Raw genomic sequence first — 26,355 nt, 5'->3', positions numbered from 1 at the left:
AAGTTGGTTACAGCATAGAGCATGAGATAGGAGAGTGGTAAGAGGTGAGGCTGCAAAGGTAAGCCAGGGTGGCCAAATGATGAGGAACCTTAGAAGTCAGCCCAGGGAGTTTGGGCTTTAATCTGAGGACAGACTAAACTAAGTTGTGATAGGAGCATACCTACGTTTTAGAAAGATCCCTTTGTAAGGATCACAGTATGGGAGTGGATTAAGAAGAACAAGCTAGAAGGAAGACCAGTTAAGAGACTGTTGCACTCATTTAAACAAGAAGGTGTTTAAAGAAGGTGTTAAAGAAGAAAGGTGTTCTACACCTACGATGTCCGATATGGTAGTACGAGGAACTAAATTTTTCATTTTAATTAATTAATATAAACTGAGTGACTGTGCCTAGAGACTGTGGTATTGTACAATTGACAGTACAGTTTTAGAGTACTGGATATTTGGATGGTGTGTCAGGAGAGAGGCCTGGCCTAGTCATATAAATTGGGAAATGATTAGCAAAAAGAGATTGGAAATGGATGGGAACATCCAGAGTGGGCTGGAGTCCATGTTTCTAGGAATTTTTTGTGGTGAACGGGAATGTCTCAAAGATGAAAGGATTGACATAGGGCTTCAGTCATTAGTAGCCCCAAATTGTTCTTGGGCTTGCTTCCTACTTGGATGTGATACTGGAATGTTAAGGTGATTTATCCAGCTGGCCGCAAATGATTCTGCCCTGTCACTATATCATTCACTTTTCTCATTTTTAAAGGACCTTGCAGACCACCAGAGTGAAATCTATTTTGTACATAGGTGTCACTCTATGACACCTAATTTATTTCTACAAATAATTTCAAAAGGTTTTTAGAGGAAAGAGCATCACAAGAGGCTGCTTCTGCCTGGTTTTGAGCCCATTATTTTTTTTTTTTTAACTTAAATATGTATATTAGTAACCTTACTTTGGCTGATGATGCTAAACCAAATAATTTTAGTAGACATTAACTCTGGTTACCCCAGTCATTTACTGTCAGAACCTTGAGTAGGTACATGAGGAATTTCTGAGAAATATCTCAGAAGTGAAATGATTTATTTCCAGGCCTTCTCAGAGATAGAGACATAAAAATGATTTTCTGAGATTTTTATTCCCCAGCCATATTAGTCTTCGTTATAAAACCACTGTTATAGATCGTTTTTCCTCTGTTTCTTGTGTTAACCTTCTTGCCCTTTTATTTGTGTAACAGGTAGTGAATTTTCTTTCCTCAGGGGCCACACTGTGAAGGCAGTCTGCGAGTCATTTCACCTGGCCAAGGATTCTGGTTTCAAAGTCGTGGCTCATATGATGCCTGATCTGCCAAATGTGGGACTAGAGAGGGACATTGAACAGTTTACAGTAAGTGTTGTCTTCAACCAGGCTGATTTAGGCTGCCTCTGCATGCTGCTTCTACACCCTCTGCTCTTTGTGATTATTTGCTGCTAATGTTTCCCCCATTATTAAAGCAATATGTCCTCATTATGGAAGAGTAGAACACTGTAAACAAAGAAGAGTCATTCTTCACAGTGCCCACACCAAATAAAACCCTAACATTTTAATGTACTTCCTTCTAGGATTTTTTTATGCTTAGGCTTTTCAGAGGGATATACACACAGACGTATATAGATAGATAGATAGATAGATAGATAGATAGATAGATATAGATATACACACAGACATACACACACACACACAGACAAACTGACATATATATGATAAGTAATTATTTTAATTTTTTTTTCACTTAATGTTATATAAGCATTTATCTGTGTTAGTCAATGTTAACATATTTAAATGTGTGCTTAATTTCCATTGAATAAATATGCCTTACTTTGCTTAACTACTTCCAAATTTTTTAAATTGAAGGTATTACCAGTTTTTTGTATTGTAAATAGCACTGCAGGTAAACAATTTGATGCCTATAACTTTTTGTAGTATTTAGCACTGTTCGTTAGGATAAATTCCCTGCAGTAGAATTGTCAGGTAAAGGTATAAACACTTCAAGAGTTTCTCCATATTACTTAATTGCTTTTCAGAGGGTTATAACAATTTATACTCACTTTAGCAGGGTTATTTTTTCCCCAAGTAACACTCTCCTGTTTATATATTTATATACACACATAGTTATAATGTTTCTATATTTGCTAATTTAGTGGATAAAAATGTCATTTCAACTTGTATTTTGTAATTATATTAATACGCTTTTTAGGTTTGCATGCAATAATCATAATTCATCTTTTTAGAATTGTGCATTTTTGTTCTCTGACCAATTACTCTATTGGATATGACTATTTTTAATGTTAATTTAGATGAACTTTCTAGGTAAGGACATTATAGATTCCTTGTTTGTTTTTATAGTTGTTACACATATTTTTACCCAGCCTGTCTTGGGCCTTTCACTTTTGTATCTGCTGTCAAATCCATCCTGTTTATTTATGATTTCTTCAGATGCTTCTGAATTTAGAACTGCCTTTCTCTTTCAGGATTTCCTTAAATAGTGAAAGAAAATGTTTGGGTTTTTTTCTGGGTTTTCTCTTCTTTGATATTTTAATATCTAACTCCGGGTTGGCTGGGTTTTTGTTTGTTTTTACTCTCTGTCACATGTTGGGAAATGAGATTGGTAAGAACTTTTTTTTTTTTTCCTTTAGATTCTCAGATAGGGAAAGTGCCTTAGGGATATTCTTGGAGAGAAGAGGATGAAAGTATTAAGTTATTTTATTCACAAAAATATTTTACTCTATTTAGAAAAATGGAATTCACTTTGCCTTACTTGTGACATTAATAATTCTTTCTTTCCTTTTAATTTTTTTTTATTTTTAAGCCCATGAATTACAACTGAAGATAGTACTAATTCATAAATGTCCCTGTTACTAATTCCCCCGTGTTAGCTGTGTAGTAGATTTTGAATCTAATAACCTCTCCTCAGTAGTTAATAGCCAGGTACTCAGGCTTCAAGCCTAAAAGTCCCCTGAAACACTTTTCTTTAGCACAGCTCTTAGGTTAATCAGGGATATAGCTAGAATTCATAACTTTAAGTATCCTTGGGGAAAAAATTATGGCATGTTTCAAATAATAGCAAATAGCGGAGCCTTACTATTCATTTTCCTTAGTGTCTTCAAAATAAAGAAAAGTTCAGTGATAATATTGCAAAGATAACCCTTCATGTAAACAGATCTGTCTTCCTTGTTTGTAATCTTTTCAGAAAAACTCAAAGAGAATATAAACACTATATTATTTCTTTTCTGACTACATCCCAGCACATAAATGAGTGACAAAATAGAGCTAACATGAGAAATCCTATTTCTCTCTAGAGAAAAATTTTCTGCAAAATTAATTTAAAATTATCTTAAATAATTTCTACAAATCAATAAGAAAAAAGCAGAAAGCTCAATAAGAGAATGGGCAAAAACACTTGAACAGGCACTACTACAGAAATACAATATTTGAACAGCCAGTAAACATATTTAAAAGTTGTTAAAGTCATTAATCTTCAAAGAAATGAAATTTTAAACTATGATGCGTTCCTATTGTATTCTTACCAGAAAAGCTAAGAAGAGGTAAAATGAAAAAAGACAAAATCAAGTGTTAGTAAGAGTATGGAACAACTAGAACTCTTTCTTCATTTACTGCTTGTGGCAGTAAATTTACATTGGTATATCATGGTAAAAAAAAAAACTGTTTGACATTATCTGCTAATTATGAACATATGCATACCCATGTCCTAGGAATTGTACGCCTAGATGTATTCTCAGCAGAAATGCCTACATATATTTACCAAAAGTCATGGTTACAAAGTACTGTTGGTAATATCAGAGCAACAAGAACCCAAGTGTCCATTAACAAAAGAATGTGTAAATAGTGATGTAGTTATACAATGAAATACTATAAAAAATAATGAATTACAACCTTATGCAACAACATGACTGACTCTCTTCAACATAAAATTGAGCAAAAGAAAACAGATCCAAAAGACCACCTAAAACACATTTCTGTTAATATGAAGTCCAAAAACTTTGGGTGGAATTGTAACTGGAAATAGGTATGAGGTGGCCTTTCTAAGGTTTTGATACGATTTTTCTTAATTTGAGTATCTGGGTGCTGGTTACATGATTTATAAAAATCTGTCAAGATGTACACTTGGAGTTTGTGTACTTTTCTGTATTTAAGATACACTCCAATAAAAATTCACATAAAACTTTTAAAACTAGTTTTTGTTTAGGAAATCTTGTTTGGGTCTATTTGGAATTCACAACCTTTCCTGAACTAGTAGGCAGTAATATTTTATACTTTAAAACTTTTTTCCCTACTTTATTTTATTGTCACATCATTAGCAACCCACAGATATATTTTCCTTAATGTGTTTTGTTCCATAGGAAAGGTTGCTAAATTGGGGTTCTGCTGGTATAATTACACAAGTCTACAAAATGTTATCTCTGTAGAGGACAGGATAGCCTTTCCTGGCACGGATCCATAAAGCTACTACCCAGCCTACTGAGATTATCACAGCCGTATCTTGGGTTGTATGCTTAACAGTATACGTGTTATAAATTGTCTAGATCTTACACCTTGCTGTTTAGGTCACTTCTCGGTCACTACTCTTAGTGTCTGTTTATTTGCATCTGTTTATTGCAAATTCACACTCTCATCCAGTGGTAGGTGCACAGCGTATAGCTGTGTGTGATACATAGCACTTACTTCTATTTTCCAGTAACTCAGAAATGAAGTTTTCTTTTTTCTTAACTTCGCCCTTTCCACCTATCCTCAGATAGAGCTTACTTATTACTCAAAATAACTTTTAGCTGGTTTGGTGTTTTATTAATTTAAAAATTAGACTGCTCTTGGATATCCAAGCTAAGATTGCTAAAAATGCATGAAGAATGTCTATTTCTCTTCAGGAAAAATTTCTCTTCAGAATCTCCTGTCAGTTACCAGAAGTCTTTCAAAGTCCATTAATGCTGGACACTCACAAGTTCCCCCCCCGCCACCCCCACTGAGCTGTTTTCCCCCCCAAAGCCAATGTGATTAAGTTACTGTTTGGCAGGGATGGCTAGAGGCATTTCTTATTATTTGTTTTGTTTTTAATGCCTTGTTTTAAAGGCTTACTACTTAAGATAGTGTCATAGGGTACAGGTTAAGAAGAGTATTATATCAGAAAAGACCACCTGTTATAGTCTCCTCAGTTGAGGAAACAGGCTCCATGAGATTAAGTAACTGTTAGTCAGTGGTGAGTCTCCAAGCTCTTAGGTAAGCACCCCTTCCATGGCATCTTTCTGTGTTAGCTTTTCTAGGTGAAGGGAAGTCTGACTATGAATGACTGTGTGTGACCTGAATGATGTTGAAATACAAGTCAAGTTGGATCTTAACAAAACTCTATTTTTTTTAATATGAAATTTATTTTCAAATTGGTTTCCATACAACACCCAGTGCTTATCCCAACAGGTGCCCTCCTCAATGCCCATCACCCACTTTCCCCGCCCTCCCATCCCCCATCAACCCTCAGTTTATTCTCAGTTTTTAAGAGTCTCTTATGGGCGGGGGGGGGGGGGGTGATGGGTATTGAGGAGGGCACCTTTTGGGATGAGCACTGGGTGTTGTATGGAAACCAATTTGACAATAAACTTCATATATTGAAAGAAAAAAAAAAAAGAGTCTCTTATGGTCTGCCTCCCTCCCTCTCTAGCTTTTTTTTTTCCCTTCTCTTCCCCCATGGTCTTCTGTTAAGATTCTCAGGATCCACATATGAGTGAAAACATGTGGTATTTGTCTTTCTCTGCCTGACTTACTTCACTTAGCATAACACTCTCCAGTTCCATCCACGTTGCTACAAATGGCCAGATTTCATTCTTTCTCATTGCTAAGTAGTATTCCATTGTATATATAAACCACGATTTCTTTATCCATTCATCAGTTGATGGACATTTAGGCTCTTTCCATAGTTTGGCTATTGTGGAAAGTGCTGCTGTAAACATTGGGGTACAAGTACCCCTATGCATCAGCACTCCTGTATCCCTTGGGTCAATTCCTAGCAGTGCTATTGCTGGGTCATAGGGTAGGTCTGTTTTTAATTTTTTTGAGGTACCTCCACACTGTTTTCCAGAGCAGCTGCACCAGTTTGCATTCCCACCAACAATGCGAGAGGGCTCCCATTTCTCCACATCCTCTCCAGCATCCATAGTCTCCTGATTTGTTCATTTTAGCCACTCTGGCTGGCGTGAGGTGATATCTCAGTGTGGTTTTGATTTGTATTTCCCTCATGAGGAAAGACATTGAGCATCTTTTCATGTGCCTGTTGGCCATCTGGATGTCTTCTTTAGAGAAGTGTCTATTCATGTCTTCTGCCCATTTCTTCACTGGGTTATTTGTTTTTCGGGTGTGGAGTTTGGTGAGCTCTTTATAGATTTAGGATACTAGCCCTTTGTCCGATATGTCATTTGCAAATATCTTTTCCCATTCTGTCAGTTGCCTTTTTGTTTTGTTGCTTGTTTCCTTTGCAGTGCAGAAGCTTTTTATCTTCATGAGGTCCCAATAGTTCATTTTTGCTTTTAATTCCCTTGCCTTTAGAGATGTGTCAAGTAAGAAATTGCTGCGGCTGAGGTCAGAGAGGTTTTTTTCCTGATTTCTCCTCTAGGGTTTTGATTGTTTCCTGTCTCACATTCAGGTCCTTTATCCATTTTGAGGTTTTTTTTAAACAAAACTTTAAACCTCTTTCTGTTTTTAGTTATGTTTTAGTTGTATCAAAGGAATACATGTCTCATTTTAAAAGTCAAATTGTGACTACAGTGAAAGACAGCAATACCCTCTTTTCTTTTCCTTGAGTGCACCCAGGTCATTTTACAAACGCTCCAGTGTCTCTGTCTCCTCCTCCCCTTCATTTCTCAAATCCGCTGCAATCTGGCTTCCACCTCCCACTGAAACTCTTCTTTCAAATGTTGTAAAATACTTCCTAATCTCCAAACACAAAGAATATTTCTCTCCTGTCATGTTATTCAGTCTTAACATTTGTTATTGTTAAAGAGTGTCTCCATTTTGGGATTCTCATTTCCCTGGCTTTTGTGATTCTGCTATCTCCTGGCTCTCTTCTTACCTCCAGGACTGTTCCTCTTTCTGCCCTATCTTCTTTTTCTTCCCTCCATTTAGATGTAGGTTCCATCTTTTGCTCTGTTCTGTATGATTACCTTTCTTCTGTTGTTCTAACTTGACCACGTATGCTTTAGTGAGCCTCATTTTCTCTCCAGCCTGAAGCCTTAGGCTCCTAGGACCAGTTACTTAATACTCTTCAACTAGCACCAGATGCCATACATGTAATTAGAACTTAGTATGTCCAGTATAGACATATTTATCTGTTCCCCCTTCCTCTTGTATTTCCTATCATAGTTGGTGGCCCCTTTATCCATATACTCTCCCTAGTCAGAAATTCAGGAATCATTCAGGAGCAGGTAGAGAATATTTGGACTCTGGAGCCAGACTGTCCAGTTTGAATCCTGGCCCCACCACTTAGTAGCAGACTGTTTTGACTGCTTTGTTCCCCAGTTTCCGCATCTCAAAAATGATATTAATTATAGTATCAACCTGTTATGAAGATTTGCTAAGAAAATACATGCAACACATTTAGAAAAGTTCCTGGCACATAGTGAGTGCTCAGTAAATCTTTGCTGCTGTGATCGTCCCCTCATACCCTGAGTCGAATTCCACGGGACATTCTGTCAGTTTCTCCCTCTGCGTATCTTTCAAAGCTGTCGTCATGTCCTCTTCATCCCACTGCCGCAACTGGAGTTCATACTTTCCTCAGCTCACCTGCACAGTGAAACGGCTCCTCAGCCAAGTCGCCCTGCCAGTAGCCGTGTTCCCTTCTACTTGCCATTCACGTGGTACCAGAATGACGTTTATTCAGTTTTTTATCCCTATCATAGAAAAGCTGTTACATAATAAAATGACAAACACAGTAGTCCTCTGCCACTTTCAACTGTTGTAGCTGGGGTTGTTGCCCTGGTATTTACTTCTATATTTCTTACCACCAGGCTTGGATTGCTTTTTTCCTGATTGTCAGTTTTAGATCGATTCTCTTGTCTTTCTGTTATAGTCTTTGAAAAGTTCATTCTTTAATACTCTGCTCCCATTCTCCCAATATTGTTACATCACTATTTTAGTTACATTAGTAGTTAATGGTCAATGTTTACGTTACAGTTTTTACATAAATGATTACTGACATGGAGCCATGAAATATACTAACGTTCTTTTCTTGAACAACCATTTGTTTCTTTCTAGAGTTAACAGTTGTCTTTTTTTTAATTATTATTATTTACCTTGTTCTCTGTGCACCTGTAACTTTCAAATGTACCCACCCAATGGTAAAGCCTCTCTATCAGTGTCCTAACTTATTAGATATTCTGTCAGTTAATTTTTTAGGCTAGCACCATGACTCCTGGATGTCCCCTCTTCCAACTCCAAACTGAACTGGCAGTTCTCTGTGCCTACTTCACAAGTGTCCTCTTTGGGGGCTTCTTGTCACCACTCTCGTGGCTTGGATACTTTGTTTTCTGGATTCCAAGTTAACCCTGTTTATTGGTTTATTCCTTGACTTTACTAAAATACATTTTCCAGCAGCTTCCTGAGGAAGAATTCATCATGGGAAGTAAGCCTTTTGCGTGCTAAAAAATGGCTCTGTTCTACCTTCACACTTACAGAATTCTGTAAAATAATTTTTTTAAGGCATTGCACCACTGCCGTGCAGCTTTTCATACTGCTCTTAAGGAGCACAATATCTTTTTTATTCCTCATCCTATATTCCTTACTCTTTAATCCTATAATGTATGTAACCTGGATGGGTTGGTTTGTTTTTTACTCTGGAATATTTTAGGAAATTGTCTTTATCCCATATGTTGTGAAATTCCACAGTAATGTATCTTAGCAAGAGTTTTTTTTTTTTTTTTTTTTTTTTTTTTTAACTAATTGTGCTAGATTTTGAAGGGTCTGTCATCTGTTGTACCACTGGATAATTTTCCCCTTTCATTTTCTGTGTTCTCTTTCTTTTTTTAATTTTTTTTTTTTTAACGTTTATTTATTTTTGAGACAGAGAGAGACAGAGCATGAACGGGGGAGGGGCAGAGAGAGAGGGAGACACAGAATCGGAAACAAGCTCCAGGCTCTGAGCCATCAGCCCAGAGCCCGACGCGGGGCTCGAACTCACGGACTGCGAGATGGTGACCTGAGCCGAAGTCGGACGCTCAACCGACTGAGCCACCCAGGCGCCCCTTCTGTGTTCTCTTTCTAAAACTCCTCTTAAGCAAATGTTAGATCTCACATTCGTCATCAAGAATTTTCATAAATTTTTTACCTATTTGTCCTTTTTTTCCTGCTTTCTTCTTATATTCTATCCTTTGTCTTTCAACTTTTCTAATACATGTTTTAATTTTTGTAATGGCTTTGATTTTCAAAAGTTCTTTCTTACATCCTGGTTGTTTGATTTTTCTCTAGCATTTTATTCGTGTTTAATGGATGTAATATATTTTCTCTTATCTCTCTGAAGAAATTATAAAGGTTTTTGGTTTTTTTTTTAAGTTTTATTCTCCTTTACACAATGCCTCTTTCCTCTCAGTTCCTTTTTTTTTTTTCCTTTTTGTTTTGTTCTGCCCTTTCTTTTCTAGGCTTTCCGCAAGTTTCTGGTGATCCTTAGCCAAATGGTCATACTTTAAAAGTAAGGGACTAAAAGAGCAGTACTTGAATGTCAGTATCTTGAACTCTTATTTAGGGCCATTTGATTAATCCAGAGATGAACTCTCCAACTTCCTGTTTGGGGGCTGGCAGTATGAATAGGTCATAGAAAATTGACTGCTGGCATCAGGGGAGCAAGGCAGGGAATCCACTAGTCAGTGTGCTGACTTTCACTTAATCTCCCTGTTTCCAGCCTTTATCCCCACCCAGACTTTCCTTTGTACCTGGAATTTCAGAATCCAGCAGTTTCTTCAGGGAACAAATAGGTAGAATTCTTATGGGAAGGGCAAAGGAATAAGGGATAAATCCCTCCATGTATACACTTTGATGCCATGATTGCTTCTATCCTGCCTGGTTCCTGGTACTTTTGACTCATGAGCCTTTCTGGGACTGTAGTGTAACTGAGCTGGTCTTTCATTGGTATCCCCTTTTGCAAATACTTTGTTTACAGTTTTCTATACTTGCAAAGTCATTTACCAGTCTTCATTTTTGTCTTTCAAAAATGTATTACCATCACTGGGCCAGTCCTCTCTCCCCTCCACCTTCATCTCCTCTGATATTCTCTTTGTTCTTCTGGATTTACACTTTTTGAAAAAATCATCTCTGTTATTTTACTGTGGTTTTGGAGGGAAAAGAAGGAAACACATATTTTAATTCTCCATGTTTAGCCAGAAGTCCAGAAGCAGTTTCGTCTATCATCATTCTTATCAGCCCATCTACCTTCTAAACTTATCATATAAGCACCTGAACTGCTCCTCTGAAATACCATGTTCTAATATGGATTCAAAACTAGGTACAGAATGACTTGCATATGTATTCTTTTGGGTGGCTATAAACTATCAAAGGCCTGATGAATCTTTAATATATAAATGTTACAGGGAAAATTACATTGCAATTACAGAAGAATATCCCTAGGACCAAATGATGCACAAAGAATACAGCATTTAAGAATATTACACAAGTCAATGAGAGAGATCGAAAAGTCTATAGTTACATTTCTTTGAAAAGCAAGTTAAGCAATGGAAAGCTTGGCAAGAATGTAGCACGAAATAAAAAGCATTGTTATGGTTTCACAAGGTGCAGTACTGCTGGCTTTATAGATCCTAATGCCAGGGTGGGGTTAGAGGAAACTGAGTCCACCTTCATTCCTCCATCACACATTGTGCAAAATTAAAAGCAAATGAGCAGTGCAAAGTCATGGAAAGGGTAATGCGTGGTGTCTCCTTGCTTTATTCCCAAATAAAGCCAGCTGGGATGATATAGTACAGGAAATGACTATGTCAGAGTAGATAAATTAGATGTATTTCTCAGTGTCTAGATAACAAATAGTGTGTATCCCAGGTTAGGAACAGTGCCAGCTGGCCTGAAGACAAAATAGTCATATCCAGGGATTGGCATACTTTTCCTACAAAGGGCTATTTGGTAAGCATTTTAGGTTTTGCAGGCAAGTGATGATTTCTGTCACGACTTTTTAGAAGTTTAAACAATTAAATCTATTATTAAGGAAAGAAACAGTCTAGAGGTGAAGGCAGGCATCAGATAAATTATCAGTGTGATGATATTAAGCAAGCAGTAATAGTAATACAGAATACAATATAATATTTTTTTAAGGGAAGCAACTTGTATTTGAAGGTCAGGAAGGCCTCTCTGAAGAATTGGCATTCATGCTGAGACCTGAAGATTAGCTAGATGAAATAAAATTGATGTCCTTTCCAGGCAGAGGAAATTGCCTTCGCAAAGGCAGAAAGGCAAGGTGGTGAGGGTGGCAGGAGCTGAGACTGCAGCAATAGACAGGGGCTGGATTAACGAGGGCTTTGTAACCCAGCACACACACAGCTTGCTTCAGTGAGGCTGTGAAAACAATGAGTTTCTGTTCTGTCTGCATCCTCTCCCTTGATGGAAAGGAAAAGCAGTCTAAGGACTGTGTAGGTATGTGAGAGAACTTGGCCCAGGACTGAAACTTGACCACCAAAACTTCACCAATCTCTGCAGAACTAACGGAGTGGTAATTTTCTGTTCTCCATTCACAGGAGTTTTTTGAGAACCCTGCTTTTCGTCCTGATGGTTTGAAACTCTACCCTACCCTGGTGATTCGTGGAACTGGGCTTTATGAGCTCTGGAAATCAGGAAGATATAAAAGTTATTCTCCTAGTGACCTGATCGAATTGGTGGCTCGGATCCTTGCTCTTGTGCCTCCATGGACTCGAGTGTACCGAGTGCAGAGGTAGTGTGTTATCTTTTCTGCCAGAAGTAATCAGTGATGAGTCTGTGTACAGTTTCTTTTTTTCTTTTTTAATGTTTATTTTTGAGAGAGAGAAACAGTGTGCAATTGGGGGAGGGACAGAAAAAGGGAGACACAATCCAAAGCAGGCTCTAGGCTCTGAGCTGTCAGTACAGAGCCCGACACAGGGCTCAAACCTACAAAGAACGATGAGATCATGACCTGAGTCAAAGTCTGATGCTTAACCAACTAAGCCACCCACGCACCCCTTGTTTATAATTTCTAAAATGAGCATAGTCTGATTTAATATTGAGGGGTTTGAAATTTTTTTTTTAATCAAAAATGGGACCCTGGAATGCTGTAAGTACATAGGGATGGAAATGAAAGGACAGTGTGTTCAAGCCACTTTGCCAGTATCTTATTCATGTATTCATCTCGCCATTGATTGATGTGCCAGGAGATGGCGTTGAGATGGTAACAGGCATGATGCTTGGTTCTAGGAGCTGATGACTAGATACAGTAGTGAGGATGGAAGGAGGAGGTGTAGCCGTGTGTCTGTTATCCCTGTTGTAGAGCCTCTGAAGAAAAAAGAAAGAGTAGCAACAATTCCATTCTTTCCAGATATTAATGTAAGTGTGGAGAACGACTGACCTGTTCCTGATGGCATGAAGGAAATCATCTTAACTGCTTTTTTCCTAGGAGAGAAAAACAAAGATCTCATTTGCATTCCTGGCCTTTATTACTTTTTTTTTTTTTTTTTTTTTTTTTTTTTTTACAAGAAACATAACCTTGAGGAAGTTTTAGGAGCCAAAAAGTTACCTATCTACCTACAATCTTGACAAAGCCATTCCTGTATTTACTGGTCAGTAAGGCACATTTTCACCACCTTGCCAAAACCTGCCCAGATTCTAGTAGTACAAATACACAGTGAAAAGGTGACTAGTGCAATCAATTGCACGTGCATGTGCATGTGCAATCAATTGCTGTGACTGTGACTGTTACTCTACTGAGCACAATTGTGTTCCCTGATAATATGAAACAATACTGAAAACAAGCAGAAGTATCAACTAAAGGAAAATTATCAAGAGCATAAATGGATTTGCTTAAAAGTTGAAGGATGTTCACACCATACTTCTGCCACAACATAGTGATTTCTTAGGTTTTTTTTATATTATTGGCCCAATTTAAGGATCTAAATTGCCTAGATGATCTCGGCAATTTATTTTTTTAAATACTGAAGGAAATTCAGCTGCCAAAATTGTTTGCATTGTCTTCCCCCTTCTTTTTCAACCCTTCTGAAACCGTTCAGTTCAAAAGGCAGTAGGAGGTGCTGAACAGTGCAGGCATCTGCACAGACGTGGGGGCCACAGGCTCAGAGCAGCATGTGTAGGCTGCTCTTGTGGACAAGGCAGTGTGAACAGTGTGGTCTCTTGCATACCAAATGTGGTGAAAAGGCATTCTCACTGAGGGCTGAGCAGGGCGAGGAGGATGTCAGGGTGCAGAGAGAAGGACAGCAACAAAAGATTGGTTACTTGCAGAGGGTTGATCTAATAAGTAGATAATATTAAGGTTAATGGGAGCTAGATTTTGTGTTACCTGAAAAGGACATCACAGTGTGAAAAAGGAAGAAGAATGTGCCCCATAGTGTTTTAGAATAGGAGACATTGGTGTGAACTCATGGTTTTCAACAGATAGGTAGATACAGAAATAATTGTAAATGTAATAAATAATAAGTATAGTGTGTGTGTGTGTGTGTGTCCTTTTCATAACCTGTTTAGTACTACATTCTTTGCATTTTTTGTGCTGTTTCTTGGTGATTTCACTGTTTAAAATGGCCCATAAGTAGTACTGAAATGTTGTGTAGTGTAAGAAGGCTCTCATGTGCCTTATAGAGAAAATACATTTGTTGGAGAAGTTTCATTCAGCCTTGAGTTATAGCACTATTGGCTGGGAGTTCAGTGTTAGTTTGTCCGCAATACATGGTGTTCTTAAACACAAACACGTGTGAAACAATGTTGTATGTTGGTCAGTTAATGAAAATGTTGTGTCCAGAGGTTCACAGGAACCTAGCCCTGTTTTTTCCCCTCAGAGCAATGTCTTACTATTCACTAATTTAATGTTCACGACAACTTTGTAGAACATAATTACTGTGAAGAACGAGAATTGACTGCACATTGTTTCAGAGTACCTCCCTACAACATGCTTAGTAATTACAGAGCAGAAAGAAAGAACTTTAGAGAAGACTGGCAGCTGGTTAAGGTGAATAGCATCAGTAATAGTACAAGGCACAGTCATGTGCCACCTGATAGTATGTATTAAAAATAGAGTCACTTCGGGGCACCTGGGTGGCTCAGTGGGTTGAGCGTCTGACTTCGGCTCAGGTCCTGATCTCACAGTTCGTGGGTTCGAGCCCTGCATCAGGCTCTGTGCTGGCCACTTGTTCAGAGCCTGGAGCCTGCTTCAGATTCTGTGTCTCCTTCTCTCTCTGCGCCTCCCCCGCTCACGCTTTGTCTCACTCTGTTTCTCAAAAATAAATAAATGTAAAAAAAAACAAAACAAAAACAGAGTCACTTCTGTGTGACTCAGCCAAAGTGCCATAATCTGAATTTAATTATGAGGCAACATCAGACAAACCCAAATTGAGGGATTTTCTAAAAAGCCTGAAATCTTCAAAATTATAAGAATTAAGGAAAGAGTTTCATATTGAAGGAGACTAAAAAAGTCACAACCCCTAAATACAACACAAGGTTCTGACTAGATCCTTTCGGTATAAAGAACATTATTTGGGCAGTGGTGAGCCTGTAGTGGAGTCTAGGGTTAGACAGTAGTGAAGTACCAGTGTTAGTTTCCTGATTTTGATGGTCATGTTATGCTTGTGTAAGAGAGGATCCCTGTCATAGGAACTACTATAAGTATGCTGGGAGTGTTGGAACAGCTTGTTCCCAATTTTCCATCAAATAATTTAAGGAAATACACTTGGGACTTTTTCTGTAACTTTAGGATTGTTCCAAAAAATGTAAACTAATACTATTGTATTAAAAACAAAGATGTAATAAGTAGTATTAACAAAGACAAAAGGAAAAGATTATTTGCATTTAACTGACTTGAACAATTAGATATAAGTGAAGATACTACTTCCCAGTAGCAGAGCATGGCAACAAATCTCTCCGTTGTGTTAATGATAGCAATCCTATCAGCTCTGAGTACCTGAGGCACTCAGCTGGCCCCTATTACTCATAGTGAGCCCCAACAGACATTTCCCCCAAGGGGACCATGTTGCTGGACCAGCTTTTCAACTGCTTATCATGATAGGATGCACCTCAGTAAAAACCATCAGGGGGACTTTAAGAAACAACATTTAAATTTTTTTTAATGTTTATTTTTGAGAGAGCGTGAGCAGGGGAGGGGCAGAGAGAGAGGGAGACACAATCCAAAGCAGGCTCCAGGCTCTGAGCTGTCAGCACAGAGCCCGACGCAGTGCTCAAACTCGAGAATCGCGAGATCATGACCTGAGCTAAGCGTCAAGTCAGACGCTTAACCAACTGAACCACCCAGGCGCCCTGAGAAACAACATTTATTACTCAAATGTCCTGGAGGGTACCCAGAAAACCTGAGGGGTACACAGTGAGGTTGTGGGGTAGGAAGGGAAAGGCATGAACCTGGACCTCGGCCTTTATTTGGATCCAAGGGTGTAGTGTCTAGGGCTTTGTGGGTTCACTCTTTATGGTTAAAGAATAGGAATGGGAATTAGGGTGTGATAAGGAAGAAATGGGGCCACTCAGGTGGTCAGTCATCTAGGTTACCCAGGGCTTTGTGAAAGAGGGAACCTCATGGGGGGAAGGGCAGCCTTATTCCTTATCTGGTTGTTTAGCAAGTAGCTGTGTCATACAGTGGCAATGTGTTTATTCAGGATGGATTTCTTCTGACATCAAAAACTTAATGTCAAGCACTTACACTACAGGGCAACCAGAGAACACTGAAGATAATAACTTCCCACCAGCAGAGAATGGCAGCAAATATCACAGAGTAGATAGAAATTTCACAGCCGAAGACACCATAGTTTTCTTAACAAAAGTAACAAGGTATAGGTCACACAATCAGATGAATTTGCATTCTCCCCCTTCACTTTCAGCTTTAAATTTCCTACTCCTGTACCAGTGAGTCAAAGGCAACAGAGACAGTGCTATAACATTAAAAGCTTAATTTTATAGATCATGAAATATAACCATAGGACATTATCCTGGCCTACCACCAACTGAGAAGATAAGGACTTTAAGAAAACCAGAGCAGCAGAAATAATCTCTGTAGGACAATTGTAAAGGGGTCATGACCAGAAGAATTTAGAACATGTGTATTATACAACCAAAAGTTGTATGATGAGAAGGGCATAATATTGTGGATAACCAACCTGAGGCTGATGAAAACAACCTCCCTGTTCTCAGTTTTCCTGTCTGTGATGACCCCATTACAGCTCTCTCTGGAGAATCGGGCAGTAGAAGAGTTCCTCAGCTCTAATGCCAACAGGCCATACTGTCAGTTCTACTTCTGTCAGTACATCACTTAAGAGATTTATGCAGGGCAAATGGTACGGGTGGGTGTGGGTTTAAGATTTTGAATTGACACTCTTATTACTTTACAAATGTGGGGCAGGGGATTAAAATTTAATGGAATGCTGTGAAACGAGGTTCAATCTCTTTAAAAATGTGGAATTAGTAATATCTCAGACTCAGAATTTATTTCAAGATAGTGATGACTTAGTTCCTAACACAGCAAATGCCTTTGGTAGAGAGAGTCATCCAGAGTCTACCTGTGATGTCAGATTTTCATGCTTTGGGACTGATACTTCACTTAATTTTGAATGCAATTATTTTCTAGGTGTTTTAGAATAAAGATTAAAATCTTTATGATACTTTCTATTTTATTTTTATATTTTTTTGTGTTTCTATACAACTATGCTATTATTAAACAAGTTTCCATTAGAATTCTTTTGTTTCATGTAGCTTACTGTGGACTAATGTTAAATAAAGCATTGGTTTCCCTGTAAGCATGGACAGAATTCCTTCAAATATGTTACCTTATGTTTTGCACTGAATATTACTGAACTATTACTGTCGCTACCTACATAGGAATTCATTCAGATTTATATTTTGCTACTTTTTACCCATTTTTATTTACATATTTTCTTTGTATATACTGCATAAAAAGTTGTTCAAATTTATTTTATATTGACATGCTTTTTGTTGTCAATAATCACTGAAATTCTGGCCTAGATTTTCATGGTGCTGAGGGTAGTGAGTGCTTCTATGTACCACCGTTCATTGATTCCCAAGACATTTCTTTCTGAGAATGTGATTTTATACTTTTTTCCAACAGAGTTTGTAGAATATTATTAATTATCCAGAGCTTACATTTCCTACTTAATTTCCAGCCATACGGTACTGTATTTACATACCAAAATAATTTCTTTATAAAGCTACTTTAAAAACATTTTTAAAATGTGTATTAATAACATACATATATTAATATACATAAATAATATTATTTTTCCCAAAATTTCCTTGTATATTTGAAATGCATCTTTACACAACAGTACATTTTATATACTGGCAAATATTCTGTTTGCATTTCTGTGTCCATTTCTTATTAAAGGCTTAGAGTAATCTTCATAGTTTAAAATTTTAATGGCAGCACAGTAGTCTAGCATTTTGTCTCATTTAGTAAAATGTTCCCTAATGTTGGACATGTAAGTTGCTTCCAGCCTTCTTTTTTTTTTTTCTTTCATCATTTTTTTTCATGGTTATTACTTATTTAATTGAACTGATATATGTTTCACCATTTCCGAAATGTAAAGCTAAAATAAAATAAGATTTTAAGGTGGTCCCTGGCTGGCTCAATCCAGAAGCCCCACATTGGGTGTAGAAATTCGTTAAAAAAAAAAAAAAATTCTTTAAATAATAAAGCTTTAAGAGTCCTGTTAACACATTTAATGAGTAGCAAACTAGGAATTAAGAGTAAAACTCTATTCAGGACTGAAGGGGTGTCCTTGGTTTTTTTTCAACAAAAATCTCCCATTGACTAAAGACTATGCAAATAGTTGTCAGTTTATTAAGCTCTGAATTGCACAAAACTCCAATAGGTGGGAGAAATGGCCAGGATAGAAGGATGTGGGTTGTGGGGGCAGCCAGTCTGCAGGGGACAAGTGCTGGAGGCCAAGGTTCGGGTCTAAGACTGTAGGCAAGAGCACAGGCTGGGAAGAAGTCTAGCGGCAGAGGTTAGTGCATTCATCCAAAGCCCTTGCTTTCCAGTCTCTAGGAGGCCGATGCTTTCCTCAAGCAAGGGTTTTTGCTTTGCAGTCATTATCCTGACCTCCACTACAGCTAAAATCCATGTACATAGAACTTTCTACTTTTGATGAAGTAATCTACTAGACTAGTATAATCTAGGACTACTCATGATAAAGGAACTAAGTAAGCATCTTTGTATGATGATGATGAATATACTTTCTGGAACAAGGGGAGTTATAGTTTTTGCTTATATATTGATATGGTTTTCCAAAGGGATTTGGATAATCTACCAATTTAGAGTAATAAATAGTTATCTCTATGGAATTGAATACTTATATTTTTTATTTACCCAGGGGTTTTAATTTGTATTTCTGTAGTAATTAGTGAAGATTAACATTTTCTTCATATAACTGATTATTATTTGTGTTTCTTCTTAAATCAGTTGTCGGTTTATATATAATTTGCCATTCAGGAATCTGGATCATAAAGTAGATGGTACTTTTTATTGCGGTAGCTCGAAGAAAATTTCATTAATTTTGCTTTTATCTTTCAGAGCCCTTTTGAATTATCTTCACTCTTCTCGATAAATACAAAGGCTAGGGAGACAAAAAGCCATGTCCGTGTTCACATAGTACACTTCACACTTAGTAACAGTCTGATAGCTGTGTTCTTGTAAAACAGGTTCATGCCTCTGCTTAAAAACCTTAAATTCCATTTACTCATGTTTATATTTGGTTATAGCTCAAATTTGGTATATCTGGACCTCTAGAAAGAAACTGGTGGGGCACCTGGGTGGCTCAGTCAGTTAAGCGTCCGACTGGCTCAGGTCATGATCTGATGGTTGGTGGGTTTGAGCCCCACGTCAGGCTCTGTGCTGCCAGCCTAGAGCCTGCTCTTAATTCTGTGTCTCCCTCTCTTTCTGCCCCTCCCCTACTCATGCTCTGTCTCTCTCTCTGTGTCTCTTTCTCTCAAAAATAAATATAGAAAAGAAACTGATATCAATAGCTGATGGTAAATTTTTGAAAATAGGGGTGCTAAGGAAAGTTTTGGTGGGTAACTCAAACATTGTACACAGTGTGTACAAGAGAAGGCTGGGTCTCTACACAGTGTTAAGTGACTAAGAAACCTGATTTGGGAAGAGAGAATCATATGGTTTTGACTTACCAACATTCCTTCTAGCTTCAGTTTTAAATTTTTAGAGCAATTTGGAGAATGTAGAAAACTGATAAAGAAACCTTTGGCAAAGGAGAAAAGCCTCCTCCCAGAGTACAGAATCTGGGTAATTTAATAATTAGAGTTTATTTTTGTTTTAAATCATAGTAAAGGAAAATCATACGTGTCTTCGTGCTCTGAGCCTTTAGGATATCTGACTCTTCCTATGTAGGTTCACCCAGTGACAACTTCTGCCAGTGACAGGCGATATACTTAGTATCGACTTGTGAATCTAAACATACAGGGAGAAGAAAAATGTTTTTCAGACAGGTGTTAGAAGGGAGGGACAGAGGAAGGAAAGTAGGGTGGCTCAGTAGGTTGAGCATCCGTCTTCAGCTCAGGTCATGATCTCACACTCCGTGAGTTTGAGCCCCACGTCGGGCTCTGTGCTGACAGCTCAGAGGCTGGAGCCTGCTTTGGATTCTGTGTCTCCACTTCTCTCTGCCCCTCCCCTGCTCATGCTCTGTCTCTGTCTCAAAAATAAATAAATAAAAATTAAAAAAAAAATAAATAAAAAAATAAAATGAAAGCACAATGTTTTATACTTGGCTTTTTAAAAATACTATATTTTACAGATACATTGCTTGATATTTTTAATTGGACATTTTCCCCACCTTAACTAATTTACACTTTTAATTTTATGACACTTGGGTCAATAACATTTTACTGGGTATTTTTATGAAGCAGTATTCTAATAGTGATTCTGTATTGCCGCCTTGAAGGGTGCAGTGAATGATTAAATGTAAAATTCTGTCCAGACACATGATGGAGCCTCAGGAAAGTGCTGCTTCCTGCAGGCTATTTGACAGCTGTTGGCCTCCATGTGATATTTAAGTCACTGTGAAGCATTAGAATAGGAATACCAATTTGCAACCAAAACATGCTTCTGAAGCTTGAGAAACTTCAGACCAGAAAAGCTCTAGACATCACTTTGAAAGGTTTTTGATGAGCAAATTGCAAATATTAGCACCTCTGAACTTAAAATGTTACCTGTTGAAATAGAAAAGTGAATAAATATTCTTGAATGTAATCTCTCTTCAAGCCAAGAAAGTGAAACTAGATTGAAACAAATTGAGAAACCTAAAAATAATTTTAACTCCTACCTAGATGGAGTTCAGATGGTCAGTAATCTCACCTGGGCTTTGAACTCCTAGAAGACTATAACAATATCTGTTTATATATTCCAGATTATTTACTACACTACTTTGTGTATAGAGGATGCTCAGGATATATAGAATTCTGGCCCTTCATTTTCATTGAGAAAGACCTTATCACTGAAAGTGGAGATTGCCACATTTCTATTCCTTAATGAGGAAAAACTAGCACCTGGCATACTCGAGGCACGTCACTGCCAAAGACTGTTAAAACCATGTTGCGGTTTTGTAGTGACAGACATGAATTTAAGGACATTTATGAACTGTCTGCATCATTATAAAGCCCTGTATTACTCGGTCCTCTCTGACTTGTGCTTTGGCCCTGATTTGGCCAGCTTTTGGGACATATGACCTGTGTAGTCTCATAGGGCCTGGAACTTGGCTTAATGCTTTGCTTTCACCGTCTTGAAATTATTGATAATTTCTTAACAAGAAGCTCTTGTCATTTGTACTAGGCCCCACAAACTATTAGCCAGCCCTGCTGGTAATTCTTTCTGTCATATAATTCTGCTTAACAACACTATATGATAAAACCTATCCCTTACAGAGTTTACTTCTTTTGAAAATTTTAGGGTCTTTTGAAAGTACTGGTTCATTATTAAAAATACTTATAGAGCCCATCTTCCTTTCCCTTCCCATCTCTCCTTCCCATCACCATGCCATGGAGGCAATGCCATGGAGGCATTAACCGTCTGCCATCTGAAGAAAGGGAGAGTAAAGGTAGGGAGTACAGTGGTAGCAGCTTGAGTAGTTAGGAGATTGGTTATACTGAGCAAATAAATTATTTGATTTAGCATAATGTAAATACATTAAAGATAAAAGAGCCAGATTTCTCACTGTCTGAAGGGATTTATAAACACTGAAAGGTAGAAAGTTGAATGCTGGATTAGAATTGTAATTATCAGCATGAACTCATGGGGCTTTTAAATTTACATATAGATATAGTTATGGATATATAAACATATATGCATGCATGTACATACATATATGAGTGTGTGTGTATATATATATATACACATAATACATACATAAATTTCTTGGTTGTTTATACTGAGAGTCTAGAAGCAATGATACCTCAGTAGTAATGAACACAGTGAGTGCCCAGATCTTGGTTTATAAATACCATTCTCCACTTAAAAGAATCAGGGCTGCTTGGAAAAATGGCCAGTTCCAGGGCTGGGACAGCAAACGTACAAGATAAACCTGGAACATCTTGTTGTTCCAGAAAGTAAGGAAATATCCAAGGAATGAGGACATGTCAAAAAGACCCAGAAACCAGCCTGAATACACACCTACTGACCAAATCTAATTTAAGCAAAATAAATAATGTTAGTATCAGATTACAGCTCTTTGAATGAAATAGGAGTCCACGAGTTCATAAATAAATAAATAAATGGAGAAGAGGAAGTTCTTCCTTACAAGCCCAACTAAGAAATGCAGAAGGGATGATAATCATCAATTTGACAGCCATTATTGAGATGGTGAAACAAAAGTCAGTGGTGTATGTTAGACTAGTAGTTGAAGGGTTGATGAGGAACAAGATTTTGTTCTGATACTGTGTGCTTGTTTCAGCCCTCGTACTGTAAACAGGCATCCTTTTCGCAATCTGCTTAACCCATTTTTCACATTATTGTGCTTTGTGTTGATTTTGCTGTTTAAAGTGGCCCCACGCAAAGCGCTAAAATGCTTTGTATCTAGCATTCCTAAGCACAAGAAGGCTGTGATGAGCCTTTGAAGAAAACGAATATTGGATAAGCTTCATTAAGACATGAATTATACTGCTGCTACCCACAAGTACTATGTTAATAAATCTGTTATATGTTAAATAAAGTATCTTTAAAAAGAAACACATAAAACAGAGTTATGTATTGATCAGTTGAAGAAAATGTGACCACAGGTTCACAGAAACCTATCCCTGCATTTTCTGCAGGAGCTGTGTTTAAGTATTTGTGAATTCAGTGTGCAAGGTACCTTTATGGAATTTAAGTGCAGAGAGTAACAAGAATCGAAGTATCTGTCACATAACGGGTACTAACAGTGATTGCCATTGACTTTATCAGATTAATTTCATGTCATGTATAGCAGGATTTTAAATTTTACTTTAAGTTGTGAAAGTACAGATATTTGTAAGTTATTTGTAAAATGTCTCCGGGTATAAAAGGGCATTTAGAAGACTTGAACTTTGGTTTATGTAATATAAAACAGCAAAATATTTAAAACAGTATATTTGCACATTCCTTGCTGAAATAAAGCATATTTTTTTACTTCAGTAACCTTCATTTAGTTGCATCTGATTACTAATTTAAAATGTATTTGAGTTTAAGAAAATAGTTCCAGGGCGCCTGGATGGCTCAGTTAAGCATTCGACTCTTTGATTTCAGCTCAGGTCATGATCTCATGGTTTGTGAGTTTGAGCCCCGCATCTGTCAGTGTAGAGCCTACCTGGGATTCTCTCTTTCCCTCTCTCTCTGCCCCTCCCCCATTCATGTTCTCTCTTTCTCAAAATAAATAAATAAGCTATATAAAAAAAGAAATTACAGTTTCAAAGATAGAAAGTTTTTTTTACTAAAAACTGTAAGTAAACCACATATATTAACTAATCACTTAAAATATATTTATTCAATATCATTCTAACTTTGAACTCCCTGTTGTGTCATTCATTGTCTTAAAGAATTTTGGCTTTTCATTGCTTCATATAGTGTCTAATGGAAACTCCATTGGCTTCCAGAGCCTAATAGATTTACTGTGTATAGTTTTTTTTTTTAAGTTTATTCATTTTTGAGAGAGAGAGAGAGAGAGGCCAAGCATGAGCAGGGGAGGGGCAGAGAGAGAGAGAGGGAGACACAGAATCCGAAGCAGGCTTCAGACTCTGAGCTGTCAGCATACAACCGGATGTGGAGCTCTAACCCAGGAGCCACGAGATCATGACCTAAGGTCAGAGGCTTAGCCAACTACTGAGCCACCCAGGCACCCCTGTGTGTAGGGTTTAATGTTAATTGACTGGCCTTTGATCCTTTTGAGTGAATGAGAAATATCTTATTAGAATTGAATGGGTGAATTAGCTAATTGTATGTACTTAACATTTGGAGGGATAAGTAAAAAGAGAAGAAAAAGACTCAAGATAATTCAAAAGCAAAAATGAGAAGAAAGGATATTTGGTGTATTCTTCAGGTCTTTCTTCTAATGAGCCAAATATTAGACAAAACAAACTGGGGACTTGTCTTTGAATAGGAAACAGATATGCTAAGTATATTCTTCAGATTTGTTTTAACTTTTATCTTTAGATGCTGATTTCTGTCTAAAAGAGGGTGTTGGGGCTACCAAAATAAAACTCATAACTTACAGGTTTGACTGACATCTACTTGATGCCTGGCACTTTATGCTGTGTTGATGGCTGGAAATAGAATTTTCTCCACTCATTTTTAGGCAAGCTGTAACTCTTCTAATGCAGGGTTGCTTCTAATTTAGATTTATATGAAACAAGGGAAAATATATTCTTTTTAAGTCCAGTTGTTGGCTAAACCAGGCTTTTGAGCTTCCTGGTTACTTATCATTCAGCAACGGGTATGGGAAAGTGTTTACAAGCCATCAATAAAGTAGTGCATTAATAATAATTGTTATTCTGAGGCACCTAGGTTGCTCATTCGGTTAAATGTCCAACTTGATTTCAGCTCAGGTCATGATCTCATGGCCTTGGATTGATCCCCCCATCCGGCTCCATGCTGGCAGCTCAGAGCCTGCTTGGGATTCACTCTCTTCCTCTCTTTCTTTGCCCCGTCCCCCAGTGCTCTTTCACATGCACGTGTGCGTGCGCACTCTCTCTCTCTCTCTGAAAAATTAATAAACATTTAAAAAATAGTAATTATTTCTCCTCTTTAGACATATTGGATTTCTTGTTTTGTTTAGTACATATATCTCTTCAACCAAAAATCATTACTGATGATGATCAGTTTTGTTTTATACTTTGTAATCTTATAAAATGATTTCCATCAGGTGTTTCTCACAAAACCCCTGAGTGGTTGGTGAAAATCATGATTTCATGGATGGGAAAACTGAGGGACAGAGAAGCCCTGAACCTTGCCTCCTGGTTAGAATATCCTTCTTTTCTGATCTCCTCTGTAGATTTTTGTATGTTTGGGTTTTTTTGTTTCCTTTTTTAAAATATCCCTGCCTTTCTGCTGTAGAGAATGATTTATATATTGCAACAGCTGATTTTTTTTTTTTTTCTGCAGAGATATTCCAATGCCCTTAGTCAGCTCAGGAGTAGAGCATGGTAATTTGAGAGAGCTGGCATTTGCAAGAATGAAAGACCTTGGAATACAGGTAAGAGTCTGACAGTAACTGTTGAGATCAAAGTAATCTGAAACACAAGGCACTTAACTTTGGAACACACAGACTCCCAAGTTTGGTCAAAAAGTTTTCATATACTAAAGGCATTCTTACTAGGTGTATATAAAACATGAAGTTGAAACCAGTGGTTGCAAAGGCTGCATCTTCTCCCTTGCACCCCTCTGCTTGCTTCTAAAAGAGCATATTTGTCGATTTAAGGGTGCCAGATGCCAACTATGATCTCAACTCTCTTTTTTAAATTTTGAAGTATTTCTTTTTTTCTTTTTTTTTTTTCTTTTGAAGTATTGGGTGTTCAGTTCTTGACTAGTGGAGATAGAAGATATGAGTATATGTTTGAAGACACCAGGATTACCTGTGTAAAATGATTACGAAACAGTGCTATTGCCCACATATTCCAATGTCCCTTGCCCTGCTCCATCCCCATGTTTTTTCAAGTACTTACTTATTTCAGATATTTACTAAACACCTTCTTTCTTCTGGCCTTGGACATGCAGAAGAGCCCAGGAATCTGCAACTTAACAGTCTCTGCACATGATTCATAAATCACAGTAAGGTGATTATAACATAAATTCACAGTGCCCTAGAAACTCCTTCTTAGAGCTGCTAAAGAGGAAAAGCCAGAAGTGGGGTCAAGGCCTGAGCATTGATTGCTGGGCTCTGCCTTCAGCAATTCAGATTCACTAGGTCTGGAATGGAGCTGTGGGATGTTCTCATGAACAATACAGACTTTGAGAGACATCGTTTTGAAGACTGCATGTCATGTTTGTGCACCTGCCCAAGACATTTTATTCTCTCAAATTGTTATAGAGAAACCTTTTCAGAAAATTGTCCAAAGGAGAGTTTGTGAACATGATCGGCTTATTCTACAAAAGAAAGAAAAAAAAGACAATTTCAAGTTCTGGAAAAATAGCAAATACAGTAATCAGAGTAATTAATAGCACCAAACAAGCAGACAAGTCTGTATTATGCCCGTTCTTCTTCCCAGTCTCCAGCTGTCCTTGTCTTCCAGCACCTCTCTCCTCTGAGAATACCACAGCCAAAGTGACTGACCTGACCTGGTTATCCTGATAATTTCATCATCTAGCTATCGTCGTTAACCCTGTATCCCTTATATTCTCTCTTAAATTGGGTTTGAGTCTAAACACTGAAGACAGCTGAAAGACATCTAGCTCACAGACTGTCTTTACCAGAAAATGAGCACACACCAATCTCTGCTTTTAAAAAGCATTCTCTCATAACACCCCCCCACCACCACCACCAAAAAGGCATGCAGGTGTTCATTAAGAGCATGTAACTATAGCTTGTTCACATGCAACCTACTGTATAGAACTGCTGTAGCTAAAAGACAACATCTAAATGTAATAGATTTGTAATTACAGAGACTTGTGATCTTTGTTTGCTATATAATTTTTG

At 37.6% G+C, this 26,355-nt stretch overlaps 1 protein-coding gene across 1 annotated transcript in view; it reads left to right on the top strand.

The window, feature by feature from the left end:
- The window catches only part of ELP3 (elongator acetyltransferase complex subunit 3), a 98,836-nt gene that overhangs the window by 46,624 nt on the left and 25,857 nt on the right, over positions 1–26,355 (top strand). Inside the window, exons 9-11 of the mRNA XM_060653672.3 lie at positions 1,243–1,369; positions 11,752–11,945; positions 24,825–24,915. Coding sequence (XP_060509655.1) covers positions 1,243–1,369; positions 11,752–11,945; positions 24,825–24,915 — 412 coding nt within the window. The remainder of the gene's footprint in view (positions 1–1,242; positions 1,370–11,751; positions 11,946–24,824; positions 24,916–26,355) is intronic.

The sequence above is a fragment of the Panthera onca genome, chromosome B1 (assembly GCF_046562875.1).
Source record: "Panthera onca isolate mPanOnc1 chromosome B1, mPanOnc1 haplotype 2, whole genome shotgun sequence".
NCBI lineage: Eukaryota > Metazoa > Chordata > Mammalia > Carnivora > Felidae > Panthera > Panthera onca.
The sequence above is the reverse complement of the archived record's forward strand: the minus strand, read 5'-3'. Positions and strand labels throughout refer to the sequence as shown.